This window comes from Rhinopithecus bieti, unplaced genomic scaffold (genome assembly GCF_001698545.2).
Source record: "Rhinopithecus bieti isolate Rb0 unplaced genomic scaffold, ASM169854v2 scaffold_6876, whole genome shotgun sequence".
Lineage (NCBI taxonomy): Eukaryota > Metazoa > Chordata > Mammalia > Primates > Cercopithecidae > Rhinopithecus > Rhinopithecus bieti.
The window spans coordinates 1,120,333-1,140,252 of record NW_016805229.1 but is presented as its reverse complement, the minus strand read 5'-3'; the positions used below and the strand labels follow the sequence as shown (position 1 = coordinate 1,140,252).

The following is a 19,920-nucleotide window of genomic DNA, read 5'->3' as shown; positions in this document are numbered from 1 at the left end:
TCCCCTCCCCTGCCATCCCCTCCCCTCCCCTCTTTTCTTTTCTCTCTCTCTCTCTTTTTTTTTTTAAAGAGACAGGGTCTTGTTTTGCTGCCCAGGCTGGAGTACAGTGGCTTGATCACGGCTCACTGCAACCTCCAACTCCTGAGCTAAAGTGATCCTCCTGCCTCAGCATCTGGAGTAGCTGCGATTACAGATGTGAGATTCTGAACCCCGCTACTGGCTTTACTTAACCTTTTCTTGACCTTCCTTGCCATTCAGTTTCCCGGAGTTTCCAGAGACAGAGTTTGTTGAGCAGTTTGGCAAGAAACAGAGGGGCCTGGGTGTCAGTTGGAGACCTTGGTCCTGGCCGAGGCATCGAAGCCTCTGACTACATTAGGATAAAATATGTGGCCTTCAGTTCCCCTGGAAGGTGTCTGAGTGTTTTTTCCACTGGTGCATTCCTGTGCTTCAAAGACGATGAAGTGTTTACCCAGCAGTAGGTGCGATGGAACACAGAGGCCGGGGAAGGCCAGGGATGCCATCCAGGGACTGATGGGACTGTTTTTTTGGAATGCCAAACCTGGCATTTACCACGTCCACCTAATGCATTTTCCTAAAATAGCATCGCCAGGCAGCCGTCAGTATTTAACATTTTCTGTCTTGGATGATTTGTGAGCTTCTTGCCTTCTGTTTACCCTGAATTTCCCTTTGTTCGAGTAATTCATCATTCTCTGTGGTAATGATCTGTCCTGTAGTTCTCTGCTGATCATATCCTAGGGTCCGTGGAGACACGGCCACAACGATGTCATTTTATTTATTTATATATTTATACATTTGTATATTTTTGAGACAGAGTCTCATTCCGTCGCCCAGATTGGAGTGCAGTGGCACAATCTCAGCTCACTGCAACCTCTACCTCCCGGGTTCAGATGATTCTCCTGCCTCAGCCTCCCAAGGAGCTGGGATTACAGGTGTGCACCACCATACTCGGCTAATTTTTTCTTTTTAGTAGAGATGGGGTTTCACCATGTTGGCCAGGCTGGTCTCAAACTCCTGACCTCAAGTGATCCGCCCCGCTCAGCCTCCCAAAGTGCTGGGATTACAGACGTGAGCCACCATGCCCAGTCAGACCTTGTCATTTTGTGCTTGTACCCTCCAAGCATAGGGAACTTGGCAAATGGTTCATGCTCCGTAAATGTATGTAGGTAAATGAATGAATACATGCATGAATGAGAGGTTGAAATAAATCATATTCATTAGGAACTGTCTTGCAAATAATAGAAACCTAGCTTAAATCAACTAGAGTAAGAGAAGAGGGGGATTTTTGAGTCACAAAACTGAAAAGTCTAGAAAAAGACTTTTAAGCATGAATGGGGTTCCAGACATGACTAGATCTGAGAGTTCCCAAGGTAATGTTGGGAAGAACAACGTCTCTGACTCTCAGCTCTGTTTTCTTGATGGTGGTTTCTTGATTAGCTGGCAGTTTCCTGATCATCTTGTCACCTCAGCAACCGTGTGAGCAGTCTTATTTTCCCCTAATACTTCCGGCAGAGCTATGGGATTCAGTCTCATTGGTTGTGGTCGATCACACGCTTCTTCCTGAACCAGTCACTGAGGCCAGGGAGATGGGATGCTTGGGTCAGCCAGGCCTGGGTCATGTCTTTCAGGGCTTGGGGCCCAGGTAGAGGGTGAGGGAAGAGGTTCATCTGTGGCTGAAGCTCATAGGTTGAGATTGGGAGAAGTTCAGTTCCCCCAGAGAAAACTGCGTGTTGCCAAAAACAGCGCAGTAGATGCCAGGCAGGCAGTGAGAGCAGATAATCTGCACACAGGGCGTCAGGGTTTTTAGAAGGTGGGCTGGAGTGTAGGGGTTCTGTTCGTTGGTTTTCCACGTTTCTCAGAAAAGGCACCTAGGGGACAGGTGCTCCTCATTGTGTATGAAGGACTTTTGCACCCTTGACCCTCGCCTATTTCAAGGCTGTTGCAAACTCCAGTCTCCTCCTGCCTGGAGCCCCAGTCATTGTGCCCATCCTACCAGCCTCTTCAGATTTCCAAACACTGTCTGTAAGGAACCTGTTAAAGCCTGTGCTTCCACTAGACTGTGTGTCTCAGGGTTGCCAAGCCCACCTCAGTCCCCAGTGCATAATAGGTGCTCAGTTAACAACTGAGGGGCGGATGGCTAGATGACCTCCTCCTTAGGGAGAAACCAGGACTGTGGACCTGAAAGGGGCTGCATGATGTTGTCCTGTCCCCTCGCTGTATGTGCCCTGTGCTGCCAGCAGCCAGCATCGATTGGTACTTGGCTCACCAAGGGGGCTGGTACGTTTTGGTGGTGAGATACTGCTGAGGAGACACTTCTGATGTGCTCTTCTGCCCTAAGGCAAATTCATCCACCCCTTCCCCACCCATTTATCCACTCTCATCCATCCATCATCTACCCAGCAGACATTGACTGAGCACCATAACCTGGGCTCTGTCCTAGGCTCTGACAATACAGCAGCAAATACTACAGGTAATAATCTCCAGTCAGGGAACATTTATTTTCACGGAGAGAGACCGACAAGAAACAGTAGGCACAATAAATAAATCCTAGTGCTAGAGAAAGCCATCCTAAATCCTATAGAAAGAAAAGAGTCAGGTCTTTGTAATAGGGGCAGCTTGCAGTTTTAAATAGGGTGGTCCAGGCTCACTGAGAAGGTGACACTTGAGGAAAGACTTGATGGAGGTGAAGAGGCCAACCAGGGGGTAGCAAGAGTACGTGCAAAGGCCCTGGGGCATTACTGTGCCCGTTCATAGGTGGGATAACCATGGAGGCTGAAACAGTGGGAGTGAGAAGAGAGTGACAGATGAGGCCAAATGAGGTACAGCTGGGCCCTGGGATCTGAGTCAGCACTTTGACTTCTACACTGAAAAATAGGTTGACTTTGGAGAGATACTTTAAAAAAAATTACTTGTTTAGAGATGGGGGCGTCATTCTGTTACCCGGGCTGGTGTGGCGGCACAATCATAGCTCACTGCAGCCTCGACCTCCTGGGCTCAAGTGATTCTCCTGCCTCAGCCTCCCTGGTAGCTAGGACTACAGGTGCATGCCACTATGCCCGATTTACTTTTTATTAATATTATTATTATTATTATTATTACTATTATTATTTTGAGACGGAGTCTTGCTCTGTCGCCCAGGCTGGAGTGCAATGGCACGATCTTGGCTCATTGCAACCTCTACCTCCCAGGTTAAAGCGATTCTCCTGCCTCAGCCTCCCTAGTAGCTGGGACTACAGGCACACACCACCACATCCAGCTAATTTTTGTGTTTTTAGTAGAGACAGGGTTTTGCCCTGTTGGGCAGGCTGGTCTTGAACTCCTGACCTCAGGTTATCCACGTGCATCGGCCTCCCAAAGTGCTGGAATTACAGGCGTGAGCCATTGAGCCAGCTGCCTGGCTTATTTTGTAAAAGATTTTCTAGAGACACAGCCTTGCTTTGTTGCCCAGGCTCAGCTCGAACTCCTGACCTCAAGTGATCCTCCCTCCTTGGTCTCCCAAAGCATTTGGATTACACGCATGGGCTACCATGCCCATCCAAATTTATTTTTTTATAATGAACATATAATTCACCATTTTAAAGTGTGCAATTCAGTGGTTTTTTTGTGTAGGTGGTGTGACGGTCGCCCAGTGGGTTTTCGTGTAGGTGGTGTGACGGTCGCCCAGTGGGTTTTCGTGTAGGTGGTGTGACGGTCGCCCAGTGGGTTTTCGTGTAGGTGGTGTGACGGTCGCCCAGTGGATTTTTTGTATAAATGATACAATAGTCACCACTAATTCCAGGACATTTTCATTACCCCAAAAGGAAGCCCTATAGGTGTTGTAACTTGCTCCCCAAACCTTCCATTCCATCCCAGGCAACCACTAATCTGCTTTCTGTCTCTCTCTATTTATCTACTCTGGACATTACGTGTAAATGGAATCTAACAACAGGTGGCCCTTTCTGACGTTTCTTTTCTTTTTTTTTTTTTTGAGATGGAGTTTCGCTGTTGTTGCCCACCTGGAGTGCAATGGCACGACCTTGGCTCCCTACAACCTTTACCTCCCGGGTTCAAGCGATTCTCCTGCCTCAGCCTCCTGAGTAGCTGGGATTATAGGCATGCACCACCACTCCTGGCTAATTTTGTATTTTTAGTCGAGATGGAGTTTCTCTATGTTGATCAGGCTGGTCTGGAACTCCCGACCTCAGGTGACCCACCCCCCCTCAGCCTCCCAAAGTGCTGGGATTTCAGGTGTGAGCCACCCCACCCGGCCATCTGACTGGTTTCTTAGCATGATGTTTTCAAGGTTTATCCATGTTTTAGCATGTGTAAGAATTTCACTCCTCTGTATGGCTGAATAGTCTATCATGTAGATACACGTAGACCCTTTTGAGTAAAGAGCATATCTCTGGGCTGGGCATGGTGGCTCACACCTGTAATCCCAGCATTTTGGGAGGCCGAGGCAGACAGATCACTTGAGGCCAGGAGCTCAAGACCAGCCTGACCAAAATGGTGAAACTCCATCTCTACTAAGAAAAATACAAAAACATTAGCTGGGCATGGTGGCGGGCGCCTGTAGTCCCAGCTACTTGGAGGCTGAGGCATGAGAATCGTTTGACCCTGGGAGGCAGAGGTTGCAGTGAGCTGTGATCGCACCACTGCACTCCATCCTGTGCAAAGGAATGAGACTGTGTCTCAAAAAAAAAAAAAAATATTGTGAGGTAGGATGCCAGTGTGTTGTTACCGCTTAGAAGATGGGAGCCAGGATGGGTGCAGTGGCTCACGCCTGTAATCCCAGCACTTTAGGTGGCCGAGGCAGGCAGATGGCCTGAGCCCAGGCATTCAAGAACAGCCTAGGAAGCATAGGGAGACCCTGTCTCTACAAAAATAAAAAAATTAGCTGGGCATGGCGGTATGCACCTGTAGTCCTTGTTACTCGAGAGGCTGAGGTGGGAGGAATGCTTGGGCCCGGGAGGTCGAGGCTGTGGTGAGCCATGATTGCACCCCTGCACCCAGGGATAATGTGTCCCTGTCATTTTGAGCACCTTGCCTCCCTCTTGGCATTGGCACCTGGAAAATTTCTGTGCCATGGCTCAGCGTCATCTGTCTTTTTAATGTCAGAGCCAGAACACGAACCAGCTCTGCCTGCCCATAGGACCAGGCTCTCGTTCATGGAACCAGGTTAATAGATTCCTTGGAAGAATGATCGAATTAATTTGGACCAAATCCTGTAACAAGAAATAAAAACAGCTGCCATCTGTTGAGTTTTACCGTGCTTGGGCCCTGTGCATATAAGCACCCTTCGTAAGTGCCAAAAGTCCTTAGAAGCATGTCATGACTCCCATTTTATAGATGAGAAAAGAGGGGCTCACCTGGAGAGGTGAAATAACTCAACCAGGGCCCCACAGCGGATAGACGGCAAAGCGTATGGTTTTTACTTTTAAGCCGTATGGGCTTCCAGGAAGTAACAATGAAATGGCAGTGCTGAGACCCTGAAAATACATGGGATGATGGCCAGATGGCAGGGCTGTTTGGGTAGAGTGGGAGAGGCATCTCCCTTGAATGGTGAGAGGGAGGAGCCAGGCGGCCACCTGGCTGGAAGATGGTTTCAGGCAGAGGAAACTGCAGGGGCAAAGGCCTGGCTTGGGGATTGTGCTTGGTGCTTTTGAGGAATACTAAGAATGCCCCTCTAGAACATCACTGAGAAAATTAATGGGAGAGGCCAGTTCTTGGGGCTCCTGGTCATTGATTTATCCAGTTCATTCCTGGAGTGTTTAGTGGGCATCTGCTATGTGCCAGATCCTGCACCAGGCTTTTCCATGAGCTCCAGCAGCTAGCCAGTTGTGGCCACCTGGGGAGGGCCCAAGCATGTCACCAGGGCCTGTCACTGCTCCTAGAATGATGTCTCTCATTCAGGGCACAGCAGTCAGCACTGGACGTTCTGCTTGCAGGTGGCCCTGTGCACATTTGCCGTCTACGTGACCATTGACAAGAACAACATCCTGGATGCGCAGAAAGCCTTCGTGTCTTTGGCCTTATTCAACATCCTCCGGTTTCCCCTGAACATTCTCCCCATGGTCATCAGCAGCATCGTGCAGGTACGGGGGGAAGCTGGGGCAACTTCAGAGAGGGGGCCTTGGGGTTCTAGGCCGCAAAAGCATGGAAGTGCCCCTGAGCACAGCCTCTAGATCACGCTCCCAATCGGGCTCCATGAGGCCTGGACCAAGGCTGCCATGCTTTTGTCTGGTCATGCCCAAAAGAAAGAAAATGCGTTTGACTTCTTGACAGAGAACTCACACTTGAGTATATGAATCCAGTTTAATGCAGCAAGGCTTTCCCATGCTCTGGAAGAATCTTTCTGAAATACTCTGTTCTCTTCTTCTATTCATCCGCCATTCCTATCCTTTTTTTCGAAAACGTAGTTCTTGTCTGACGTGATTCATTTTACAACCCACTGATAGGTCTTGACCACCCACGCTTTGAGAAACCCCAACCTTACAGCCGGGCGCAGTGGTTCACGCCTTTAATCCCAGCACTTTGGGAGGCTGAGACAGGTAGATCACCTGAGGTCAAGAGTTCGAGACCAACCTGGCCAACATGGTGCAACCTCTACTAAAAATACAAAAATTAGCCAGGTGTGGTGGTGGATCCCTGTAATCCCAGCTACTCCAAAGGCTGAGGCAGGAGAATTGCTTGAGCCCAGGAGGAAGAGTTTGCAGTGAGCCAAGCTCGTGCCATTACACTCCAGTCTGGGTGACACAGCAAAAACTCCGTCTCAAAATTAAAAAAAAAAAAAAAAAAAAAAAAACCCCAGCCTAAGGCTGGCATGGTGACATATGCCTGTAATCCCAGCACTTTGTGAGGCCAAGGCAGGTGGATCTCTTGAGCCCAGGAGTTTGAGACTAGCTTGGGCAATATGGTGAAACCCTGTCTGTACCAAAAAAAAAATATATATATATATATAATATATATATATGTTTTATGTATGTAATATATATATTTTTTATATATTATATATATATTATGTGTCATATATTGTCCTATATATGTCTCATATATATATATACACACAAGCACACATANCTGTAATCCCAGCACTTTGTGAGGCCAAGGCAGGTGGATCTCTTGAGCCCAGGAGTTTGAGACTAGCTTGGGCAATATGGTGAAACCCTGTCTGTACCAAAAAAAAAATATATATATATATATAATATATATATATGTTTTATGTATGTAATATATATATTTTTTATATATTATATATATATTATGTGTCATATATTGTCCTATATATGTCTCATATATATATATACACACAAGCACACATATATGAAAATTAGCCAGGCATGGTGATGTGCCCCTGTACTCCCAGCTACTCAGGAGGCTGAGGTGGGAGGAGCAGCTGAGCTCGGGAAGTTGAGGCTGTAGTGAGTCATAGTCACACCACTACACTCTAGCCTGGGTGAAGGGAGTAAGACCCTGTTTTTTTTGTTGTTGTTGCTTAAAAAAAAAATGTAGACCCTGTAGAATCTGTAAAATTTGTGCCATTGACTGTGTAAGGAGGGGTGGCTTTCTCCTCTGTCACACTTGGGCAGTGTTGGAAGCTCGTGTCACTTTGCTGCACTGTTTTCACATTCTTTTTCCAAGCATTGCGAACATTCATTTTGAAAACTCCATTTCAACTACATAGACAAATCAACCTTAAAATTTGATAGTACAACTCTGATTGCAGGCTTTGTCAAAACAAAAAATCCTTTTATTATGAAAATGTCAAGTGTACACAGAAGTAGAATAGCTTTAAGCTTGTGAGCTGGTATTAAAAAAAAAAAAAGAAAGAAAAAGCCAGGCATGATGGCTTACACCTGCCATCCCAGCACTTTGGGAGGCCAAGGCGGGCGGATCACCTGAGGTCAGGAGTTCAAGACACGCCTGGCCAACATGGGGAAACCCTGTCTCTACTAAAAATACAAAAATTAGCCAGGTGTGGTGGCGGGTGCCTATAATCCCAGCTAATCTGGAGGCTGAGGCACGAGAATCGCTTGAACCCGGGAGGCGGAGGTTGCAGTGAGCCGAGATCACGCCACTGCACTCCAGCCTGCGTGTGACTGAGTGAGACTCCATCTCCAAAAAAGGGAACAATACAACATGAACCCTGTGTACACATCACTCAGATTCAACATCAGCATTTTTTGGCTGGGCACAGTGGCCTGTAATCCCAGCAGTTTGGGAGGCTGAGGTGGTAGGATTGCTTCAGTCCAATTCAAAATCAACCTGGGCAAAATAATGAGACCCCTATCTCTACAAAAAATAACAAAATGGGTGTGGGGTGCATGCCTGCAGTGGCTACATGGGAGGCTGAGGCAGGAGGATCACTTGAGCCTAGGAGTTTGAGGCTACAGTGAGCTATATTTGCACCACCACACTCCAGCCTGGGCAACAGAGCAAGACTTTGTCTCAAAAAAAGAAACCAAGGCCTGGTGCGGTGACTCACACCTGTAATCCCAGCACTTTGGGAGGCCGAGGCAGGCGGATCATGAGGTCAGGAGATCGAGACCATCCTGGCTAACATGATGAAACCCTGTCTCTACTAAAAAATACAAAAAAACTAGCCGGGTGAGGCGGCGGGTGCCTATAGTCCCAGCTACTCCGGAGCCTGAGGCAGGAGAATGGCGTGAACCCTGCAGGCGGAGCTTGCAGTGAGCCGAGATGGCGCCACTGCACTCCAGCCTGGGCAACAGAGCGAGACTCCGTCTCAAAAAGAAAAAAAAGAAACCAAAAAATTTTGCCACAGTTGTTTTATGTCATCCTTTTTAAGTATCCCTCCCTTGTCCTTCTTTCCCTTCATTTTTTTTAATGCTAAACTCTGCCATCTATCCCTTCATTCTTTCCTTTCTTTGCCAAATAATTTTAAAGCAAATCTCAGACCCCTCACATTCCACCCACAAATACTTCAGCATGCATTTCTTCCGACATAATATAACACCATCATCATGTCTAAGCAAATTAACAATAAGTTTTTACAATAATCCTCAGCCCATATCCAAGTTTTCTGGAGTATCTCAGAAATGCCTGTCCCATCGGGCTGTTTGAATTGGCTCTGTTGCGTTTGCTGTTATGTTTCCAGAGTCCCTTTTCCACCAGTCCTCTGCCCTTTTCTTCTTTTATTTTTATTTATTTTTTTGAGATGGAGCCTCAATCTGTTGCTCAGGCTGGAGTGCAGTGGCACGATCTTAGCTCATTGCAACCTCTGCCTTCCCAGGTTCAGGTGATTCTCCTGCTTCTGCCTCCGGAGTAGCTGGGATTGCAGGTGCACGCCACCATACCAGGTTAATTTAATATATTTTTTTTAGCAGAGGCGGGGTTTCACCATGTCGGCCAGGCTGGTCTCAAACTTCTGACCTCAAATGATATGCCCGCCTTGGCCTGCCAAAGTGCTGGGATTACAGGCTTGTGCTGCCGTGCCCAGTCATTTGCCCATTTTTTTCTGAAATACCTTTTGTGGGCTTTTAAAACAAAGCAGAACCAAAACCTGCTTCTTTCTTTTTTTGTTTTGTTTTGTTTAATACTGAAGTATACACTGGTTCTAAGAAATGTGGGACCTTCGGAAATAAGGGTGGGTGTGTGCCCCTCCACACCCAGGGAAACCCCTGGAGGTTAACCTTGGTTTGTTTTGCAAAAAAGCTGTTTAAAAATAACTCTCCCCTACCATTGCTCTCTGTATAGGCGAGTGTCTCCCTCAAACGCTTGAGGATCTTTCTCTCCCATGAGGAACTGGAACCTGACAGCATCGAGCGACGGCCTGTCAAAGACGGTGTGTGTGTGTGTTCGGTCCTGGTTTCTGGAAGTGGCTGCCTTCCCATCTCCCACTGGGTCCTCCCTACTTGCTGTTCTTTCCCTTGGCTGCCCTCAGGTCTGACTCTGTCCAGCTGCTTGTCTGCGAGAGCCTGGGAGATAAGGGTTCTGCAGAGCCGGCAGAAGGGAAGGGAAGCCTGGCCTCCTAGGCCTCTGTCCTGTCTTACACTTCCCAGGACGGCGAACTTGCACTCGCATTCTTGGTTTCTTGCTGAGGGGCAGCGGCTGCTTGAGGCTTCCTCCTGGGAGTCACTTTCCAAGGCTTTGACCTTGATTCTATTCTGGGCTAAATGAGGACTCTGGAGGCTGGCCAGCCTCCACCACCCACAAGCTGTGCAGACTTAGGTCTGAGGCTCAGTTTTATCTAGATAAGGAAAACAAAAGTACCTTTCTTTGGCCGAGCGTTACTTGGATTTTTTTTTTTTTTTTTTTTTTTTTTGAGACAGGGTCTCATTCCATCGCCCAGGCTGGAGTGCAGTGGCACAGTCACGACTGTCACTGCAGCCTTGATTTCGCGGGCTCAGGTGATCCTCTGACCTCAGCCTCCCAAGTAGCTGAAACTACAGGCACGCAGCACCACACTTGGATAATTTTTTGGTATGTTTTGTGGAGACAGGGTTTTGCCATGTTGTCCAGGCCGGTCTCAAACTTTTTAGCTCAAGCAATCCACCTGCCTTAGCTTCCCAAAGTGCTGGGCTCATAGGCATGAGCCACTTCTCCTGGCCTTTTTTTTTGAATATTAAATTTTTTTATTTGGAGAGACAAGGTCTTGCTTTGTTCCTCAAGTTGGTCTTGAACTCCTGGGCTCAAGGATCCCTCTGCCTTAGACTCCCAAAGTGCTGGGATTACAGATGTGAGCCACCGCACTGGCCATGCATTTTTATTGACAGGTTTGTTTATTTTGTAGCTTGTTTATTTATCCTTTCCCAGCCCATCCCCCTGAGCCAGGGATATTGTTTGCAACCATCTCTCGAAGCACTTAATAATAAATATTAGGTCGGGCACAGTGGCTCACACCTGTAATCCCAGCACCTTGGGAGGCTGAGGTGAGTGGATCACTTGAGGTCAGGAGTTTGAGACCAGCCTGTTCAACTTGGTGAAACCCTGTCTCTACTGAAAATATAAAAATTAGCTGGACTTGGTGTTGGGCACCTGTAATCCCAACTACTGGGGAGGCTGAGGCAGGAGAATCATTTGAACCCAGGAGGCAGAGATTGCAGTGAGCCAAGATCATGCCACTGTAGTCCAGCCAGGGCAACACAGAGAGACTCCATCTCAAAAAAAAGAAAGCAGTTAATATTAATGTCTCGAAGTGCAGTGACACATTATCACTTATAAAACCTCTGTCATGCATGTTCTGTTCGAAGGATATCAGTGTCCCAACTTGTCCATTACTCACCGTGGCACCCCTGGAGGAGGGTGATGGAAACCCCCATTTTCTAGGTGAAGAAACTGGCCCCTGAAACTTGCCTGAGATTGCACAGCTGATCAAAAAAAGAGCCACCATTCACACCCACAGCCCGTCGGTCGAGTCCATGCTCTTCCTGGCCATAGCATGTTGTCTCACTGAGATTTACTGAGCACCTACTATGTGCCAAGCATTGTCGGAAGTGCTCTGTGTGCACTGCCTCATAGACACCCCATCACAGCCCTCTGAAGTTGATTGCATGATTGTCAACCGTATTTTATAGATGAAAAAGTGAGGCACAGGCTGGGTGCAGTGGCTCGTACCTATAATCCTAGCATTTTGGGAGGCCAAGGCTGGAGGACTGCTTAAGGCCAGGAGTTTGAGACCACCTTGGGTAATGTAGTGAGACTTCATCTCTACAAAAATTAAAAAATTAACTAGGCATGGTGGTGTACCTGTAGTCCTAGTTACTTGAGACGCTGAGGCAGGAGGATTGGCTGAGCCCAGGAGTTCAAGGCTGTAGTGAGCTATGATCGTGCCACTGTACTCCAGACTGGGCATCAGAGTGAGACCCTGTCTCAAAAAAAAAAAAAAGAAAGAAAGAAAAGAAAAGAAAAAAGGCACAGAGAAGTTAAGTAACTTGCCTGTGGCTACCCAGCTGCGAAGTGGTAGTCTCAGGATTCAAACCCATACAGTCTGGCTCCAGAGTCCAGTGAATGTGGTCAGAAGATTGAATGTGTATAAATGTTGGTTATACCGCGTGAGCTGTATCTGGCACCTCGCAAGCGCTCAGGTATCTTTAGTGGCACCTAAAACATTTGACGCGTTTGACACAGCACCTGGTACATAGAAGATGCTAAACAGATCGCGGGAGTGGTTCCTTCTCTGGTCTGAGTGAGACGATCTCAGCATCTTCAGCTGAGCCAGCCCCTAGTGTGGGGTTTCTTATCCTGGGCGCTACTGACATCTGGAGTCACGTTATTGTTTGTGGTTGGGGACTGTCCTGTGCATTGTGGGATGCTGAGCAGCAACCCTGGACTCTACCCATTAGATACAGTAGTACCCACCCCAATTTTGACAACCAAAAATGGCTCCAGACATTGCCAGATGTGCCTTGAGGGGCACAGTTGCCTCCAGTTGAGAACCGTGGCCCAAGTGGATGCTGGATTCCCCCTCCCAACACCCCTAGGCTGTGGTCATCTGGTTTCTGCTGTCCAGTGTGCCACATCCCCTCACATGATAAGGGAATGATTCCATCTACTCTGGGGTCAAATTTCTCTGCTGAACACAGGCTGAAATTTGAGGCGGCCGGCGGTGGGGGCTGGTTTCTTGCTTCTGAAGTTGTTCACAGCTCAGTGCAAGCGTCAGGAAACGCCTGGGCCCCTGGGTGCCCGCACCCCAGCCCCTCCTTCCTGCCCTAATAGTGGCCTCCTAGGTGGTTGGACTTTCTGGAATGTTTAGCATGCTCTATCCAGTGGGGGCCCCCTTTGGCTGCTGCCTGCTCCCAAGCTAACCGTTCTCTGCAACCTTCTCTGCAACCTCTCGCTCCAGTGGCTTTTCTTAAATTCCTGAAATAGCAACTCCCAGTTTCCTCATTCTACGTCCTCTCTTTTAGAAGAGCTGAGGGAGAATGTTAATCTAGGTTAACCAGCGACTTCCTCTCTCTGTAGGTTTTTTGTTTCTTTGATGCATGGAGGAAGTTACTTCTTCATTTGACAACTTAAAGAAAAACTCCTATATTATCTCCAGATGGTCTTAAGGTGGCTCATAATTCAGAGAGTTGCTTTTCTGTTTTTTTTTTTTTTTTTTTTTTTTTTTTTTTTTTTTTTTTTTTTTTTTGAGATAGAGTCTCACTCTATTGCCCAGGCTGGAGTGCAATGGCACGATCTTGGCTCTCTGCAACCTCTGCCTCTCGGTTTCAAGCGATTCTCCTGCCTCAGCCTCCCAAGTAGCTGGGACTACAGGCGTGCGCCACCATACCTGGCTAATTTTGTATTTTTAGTAGAGATGGGGGCTTCACCATGTTGGCCAGGCTGGTCTCGAACTCCTGACATAGGTGATCTGCCCGCCTCGGTCTCCCAAAGTGTTGGGATTATAAGCATGAGCCACTGTGCCAAGCCTGTTTTTCTTTTAAGTGAGAGACAGGAAGTAAAAGGAAAATTATGGGAAGAAGAGTAAAAGAAGACATGTGCTAGGAGCCTTAGAAATGTGGAGCTGGCTGGGCACTGTGTCTCATGCCTATAATTCCAGCGCTTTGGGAGGCCGAGGCCAGCAGATCACTTGAGGCCAAGAGTTCGAGACCAGCCTGAGCAACATGTCAAGACCCCATCTCTACAAAAGATACAAAAAAATTAGCTGGGCATGATGGTGCACATCATGTAGTCCCAGTTGCTCAGGAGGCTGAAGTGGGAGAATTGCTTGAGCCTGGGAGATGGAGGTTGCAGTGAGCCAAGGTCGCACCACTGCACTCCAGCCTGGGTGCAGAAGCCAGATCCTGTCTCAGAAGAAGGTAGAAACACAGAGCCGTATAACGTGGGCTTTGTCTCCAACGCTCTCCCCTCCCCCGTACCCTCATACCACACTTCTTGTTCCGTATCCTCTTTTTTTTTTTTTGAGTTTATCATGATGGGTGTTTTAGAAAGACCCACCTGCTGTGGTGTGATGTGTGTAGGGTGGTGTGGCTGGGGGAGGAAGAGAGATAGAGGACATGGGGAGAAGGGTGAATGACCTCCCTTTGAACCTCAAGGAGGGCCCAGCGGTCTGATGCAGGCCACCCCGATGGAGAGACGTTTGCATGTGGACGCCAGCTGTTTCCCATTGGCCTTGGCCACTGCTGGGCCCTCCCAGGTGGAGCTGCCCCGAACCTGCCTGAGAAGGGCCAGGGCGTGCAGAGCATTGAGTAACCCTCATGGGGCCCCCACCTCTGCAGTCATCTCCTGAGATGAGCGTCCGGATGGCGCAACCCCGTCTTTCAAGGACAAAGCTTCTTGCAGTTTCCTTCTGCTTTCTGGGTCTGGGGCTGCCTCCAAAACTGCAGGTTGGGGTTCTTTCAGAACCTGTGACTGATGTCACCAGATAATAATGCCTAGCGCCATTCGCGTCGAGCGTCTGGGGTTGAACCACTCAAGCAGAGAAAGAGAGCGCTCTGCTCACGCGGAGTCCCACAGTTCAGCCTGTGCCTGACGTGTCGTCTCTGTGCTTTGTAGGCGGGGACAAGAACAGCATCACCGTGAGGAACGCCACATTCACCTGGGCCAGGAGCGACCTTCCCACGCTGAATGGGTAAGCCGGGATGTGGACACATGTGATGGCATGGAGAGAGCCACAGGGTTTTTGTCAAACATGGGTTTAAATTCCCACCGTGCTCCATCTCTGTGACCTTGAACAACTCACTTTGCCCTTCTAAGACTTAGCTTACCCATCTAGAAAATGGGTGCAGATACACCTGCTTAGGCTGGCGTGAGAAGCAGACACAGAGATGCGTAGCACAGAGGGTTCCCTCTGATTGTGAGTCATAGCAGCCTTGGACAGATAGACTTAGACAATACAGGAGATTCCTGGCTTGCTTAACTGGGAAGTTCTACTTTCAGGTATGGTGTGACCCAGGGATTCTGCCATCGGAACTTTCTTCATATTTTCTGTGTTTCACTTTCTCCTGGTCTGCTTTATCCTCACGCATCCTCTCCCCTTGTGATGGCAGATGGTCTCAACAGCTCCCACTGTGTATCCTACTGTTAGGAGAACGGCCTGCTTCTTGCTGACCCAGACTTGGTCCTCTGCCCTCTGTGAGCCAATCACTATGCCTGCAGACACTGAGCGTGCTGATTGGCTAGTCTTAGTCAGAGGCTGTGATGCTGCTGAACTCCAGTGCCCCTCAGCTGCCCAGCTCACCCTTTCTTGCCAGCTTTCTGCCTGGCACCCCACACCCTATAGTCCTTACCTTTCCAAAGCACGTGGTGTCTAGGAAATCGACCTTACCCCCAGGCAACTTGTCAAGCATCTCTCATTTTTTTCTGACCAGAGGCCTTGATCAACAGCTTTTTACGGCCCCTTAAGGAATCTGCAAAACACAGGGGCGATGGGACCCTTTTAGAGCTTTAGCTCATGCCTGGGTAGCCAAATCACTGCTGTGTTCTATCATGTAGGAGACAAACTCTCCAGAGAAAAGAATCTGTATAAAGCCTGCATTGAAAAATCATGGTGGTATTGCATGCTTAGGAAGTTCTTCCTTATGTCTAACTTAAATCCTGCCTGCTTCAATTGTAGCTATTCTCTCTTGTTGAGCTTGTCAACTAATCTGTATGTGTCCCTTTCCTGACCCAGTGGTTTTCCTGTTGCAGTTACCTTCCCCTCATGAGCCCCCAGAACCTTTCTCTAACCCTTTCTCTCATCAGCCTATAAGAATATTTCAGTCTCGGCCGAGCGCAGTGGCTCATGCCTGTAATCCCAGCACTTTGGGAGGCTGAGTCGGGCATCTTGAGGTCAGGAGATCGAGACCATCCTGGCTAACGTGGTGAAACCCTGTCTGTACTAAAAATACAAAAAAATTAGCCGGGCGTGGTGGCGGGCGCCTGTAGTCCCAGCTGCTTGGGAGGCTGAGGCAGGAGAATGGCATGAACCTGGGAGGGAGAGCTTGTAGTGAGCTGAGATTGCACCACTGCACTCCAGCCTGGGCAACAGAGCGAGACTCCGTCTCAAAAAAAAAAAAAAAAAAATTCGGTCTCACATGGACAGTGGCAGGTACTGTCTCACTGGGATTCCTGCCTACTCAGGCCCCATAATCCATTCCCCTCCCAGCACAGGAACAAAACGCCTGGTAAGTATCACCATGCAACAGTGTCGTAAGAATGAAACAGTCAGTGACAGCAATGACTATCAGCATTTCCACTAATACTCTGAACTCAGAAAGGTGGCAGTTAAAAAGCACATAATCCTAGCACTTTGGGAGGCCAAGGTGGGTAGATTACCTGAAGTCCAAAGTTTGAGACCAGCCTGGTCAACATGGTGAAACCGTGTCACTACTAAAAATAAAAAAATTAGCCAGGCATGGTGGCTCACACCTGTAATCCCAGCAATTTGGGAGGCCAAGGCGGGTGGATCACCTGAGGTCAGAAGTTCAAGACCAGCCTGACCAACATAGAGAAACCCCGTCTCTACTAAAATACAAAAAAATTAGCCAGGTGTGGTAGTGCATCCCTACAATCCCAGCTATTTGGGAGGCTGAAGCAGGAGAAATGCTTGAACCTGGGAGGCAGAGGTTGCGGTGAGCTGAGATCATGCCATTGCACTCCAGCCTGGGCAACAAGAGTGAAACTCCGTCTCAAAAAAATAAAAAAAAAAATAAAAAAAATTAGCTGGACATGGTGGTGCATGCCTGTAATCCCAGCACTTTGGGAGGCTGAGGCGGGCAGATCACTGGAGGTCAGCAGTTCGAGACCAGCCTGGCCAACATGGGGAAAACTCATCTCTACTAAAAATATAAAAATTAGCTCGACGTGGTGGCACCTGCCTGTAATCCCAGCTACTTGGGAGGCTGAGGCATGAGAATCACTTGAACCTGGGAGGCGGAGGTTGCAGTGAGTCAAGATCAAGCCAATGCACTCCAACCTGGGCCACAGAGTGAGACTCTGTCTCAAAAATAAATAAATACCTAAGTAAATACAGATAAAAAATAAAAGCATTTTCCATATAAGTGAGCCCAGCAAAGCCTTGGATGTGCCCTCCCTTCCCTGGGAGGATGGAAACCCTGCTCTGGCTGTGCCATCGGCAGTGAGAGTGGCCTGGGGTTGTCCTGCCCCATTGACAGCCACTGTTGTTGAGCTTATTTTATTTTGCTTTCTACTGTTCGTTAAAGGCTGATTTCGATAGAGACATCTTCCCGAAGTTCAACTCAGATTTATTCATGTCTGTCTCCCTTTTCAACACTTTGGTGGCTCCTGGGTGGCAGAGTTCAGGTGTCTTAGCACAGCGTCCTTCCAGGGCATCTCTCAGGGTGCTCCCAGGCCTGGCTACCACCTACCTTAGTGCCATCGCATCCCTGGTTGCACCCCATGCCTTCACCCCTTTACACCTTTCTCCAGCTCTCCCCATATTTCCGTGTCTTGGACACACTTGCTTTTCTGTCAGAGTTTTTACTTTTTCTTTTTTTCTTTTTTTTTTTTTTTGAGACAGAGGCTCATTCTGTTGCCCAGGCTGGAGTGCAGTGGCACGATCTCGGCTCACTGTAACCTCCACCTCTTGGGTTCAAGCGATTCTTGTGTCTCAGCCTCCTGAGTAGCTAGGATCACAGGCCCCTGCCACCATGCCTGGCTAATTTTTGTGTTTTCAGTAGAGACGGGGTTTCACCATGTTGGCCAGGCTGGTTTCGAGCTCCTGATCGTGTGATCCGCCTGCCTCAGCCTCCCTCCGCCCGCCTTGCTGGGATTACCAGCACTGGCATGAGCCACCATGCCCAGCCCCAGTTTGTCTTGAGGTGTCCTCTCCTCTCAGACCTTGCCTCATGCCCCCAGTGAAGTTTCTGCCCCTCTTGCAGCTCAGTGTGACGGGATCCCTCAGGTTACTCTCTGCCTCTCTTCCCTAAGGTATACCTGTCACCTGCCTCCCACCTGGAGGGCCCCTGAGACGGGTCACTGAACTGAACTCAGCAGTAGAAACGGAATGTTGAGGCCTTCAGTGTTTAGTACGGCCCTTCCTTCTGTCTGTCTCTCTCTTTCTCTGCTTGGGGTAAATCGAGGCTCAGTGACCAGGGGCATCAGCCTGGCAGGCCTCATTCATTGTGTCTGAGCCAGGTGTGTTGTGTCGTTTCAGCATCACCTTCTCCATCCCGGAAGGTGCCTTGGTGGCCGTGGTGGGCCAGGTGGGCTGCGGAAAGTCGTCGCTTATCTCAGCTCTCTTGGCCGAGATGGACAAAGTGGAGGGGCACGTGGCTATCAAGGTAGGATGAGGACCAGTGGGCAGGGGCAGTGGGGAAGCTGGTGGTCTGAGGAAAAGCTCAAAAATGATGCTGTTTCTTTTGACTGTCCCTGTGCCGGAAGTGAGAGTAGCAACGTCTGTTTTCCTCCTCCTCCTTTATCTTTCCATCTGTCTCTTTCTCTGGCGTTCTTTCTGTTCTGTTCTGTGCCATCCTAGAAGGCAGGAATTGGGTATCATTTATTTCCATCTGTCTCTCAGCACTTAAAATAGTGCCCAGTATATAGTAGGCACTTAATAAGTAGTTATTTTGTTATCTCCTTATTAAGCTGTAATTTTTTAATTTTTATTTTTTTTTGAGACAGGGTTAGGCTCTGTCTCCCCAGGCTGGAGTGAAGTGGCACGATCTCGACTCACTGCATTCTCTGCCTCCTGGGTCCTATTTTTATTTATTTATTTGTTTTTTTGAGACAGGGTCAGGCTCTGTCCCCCAGGCTGGAGTGAAGTGGCACGATCTCGGCTCACTGCAGCCTCTGCCTCCTGGGTCCAAGCAATTCTTCTGCCTCAGCCCCCCGAGTAGCTGGGATTACAGGCATGCGCCACCATGCCCAGCTAATTTTTATATATATTTTTAGTAGAGACGGAGTTGTATCATGTTGGCCAGGCTGGTCTCAAATTCCTGACCTCAAATGATCTGCCCACCTCTGTCTCCCAAAGTGCTGGGATTACAGGTGTGAGCCACTGCATCTGGCCACTTAATAAATACTTAGTAGACACATGAAGACGCCCTGGCACGCAGCCTGTCTCCTTCCTTTGCGTCTCTGCCTGTCACTGAATGTCTCTTGGTCTCTTTGGGTCTTTTTGGATTTTTCTTTATCTTTATGGATCTCTCTGGGTATCTCTTCTTATAAATGTAACAAAACAAAAATATGTGGTTAGAATGTTAGAACATTGTTTAAAGGGAACAGTTTAAATTTTTAGTGTTTGTTGAATTCTTAATAGGGGGCTAAAAGAAGACTGCAGTTTTACTGCTTTTAAATACACGGTGTACTTTGAAGTAAGTTGAAATTCCCCAAGACTGAGCTTAAGAGGCTGCTTTACCAGTAAGTCCCACTGGCAGTCAACAGTCTTTGTTTGCATTTAGTTAACTCTGAATGAAGGCCTTTTCCTAGTGTAACAATACATCCCTGGAAGTTTTGCTACCAGCATTTCCAGGAGTGTGGTCTGCAGCCAGCTCATCTTGCAGGACGTTTGGGGGAGAAAGAACCCCAGACTCAAACAAGCATGGGAAATAATGAATACTCCGACCCCCTCCCTCTTACAATAAACGTTAGCAAATTAAGGTTCTGACAAGTCCTGCAGTGAGAAAGAAATCTATTAACTGTTTAACCTCATGTGTCCCAGGTGTACTTGCCTGCACCTCTTTAGTGTCTGTGCAACTGCACATTTATCTCTTGGAATCTGCCTTTGGGAATGTCAAGTTTATGATGTTTGTTGTTGTGGTGGTTTTTTGTTTTGTTTTTGTTTTTTTGAGACAGTTTTGTTTTGTTGCCCAGGCTGGATGCAGTGGTGTGATCTTGGCTAGCTGCAACCTCTGCCTCCTAGGTTCAACCGATTCTCCTGCCTCGGCCTCCTGAGTAGCTGGGATTATAGGCACGCACCATTACCATGCCCAGCTAGTTTTTGTACTTTTAGTAGACATGGGGTTTTACCATGTTGGCCTGGGTAGTCTAGGGCTCCTGACCTCAGGTGATCTGCCC

At 48.2% G+C, this 19,920-nt stretch overlaps 1 protein-coding gene across 3 annotated transcripts in view; it reads left to right on the top strand.

Annotated features, from left to right (window-relative positions):
* ABCC1 (ATP binding cassette subfamily C member 1 (ABCC1 blood group)) overlaps positions 1-19,920 on the top strand; it is a 195,477-nt gene that overhangs the window by 114,391 nt on the left and 61,166 nt on the right. For all 3 annotated transcript variants that reach the window (XM_017871711.1, XM_017871712.1, XM_017871713.1), the window contains 4 exons: positions 5,946-6,092; positions 9,715-9,802; positions 14,458-14,533; positions 18,059-18,185. In XM_017871711.1, the coding sequence (XP_017727200.1) occupies positions 5,946-6,092; positions 9,715-9,802; positions 14,458-14,533; positions 18,059-18,185 (438 nt within the window). The remainder of the gene's footprint in view (positions 1-5,945; positions 6,093-9,714; positions 9,803-14,457; positions 14,534-18,058; positions 18,186-19,920) is intronic.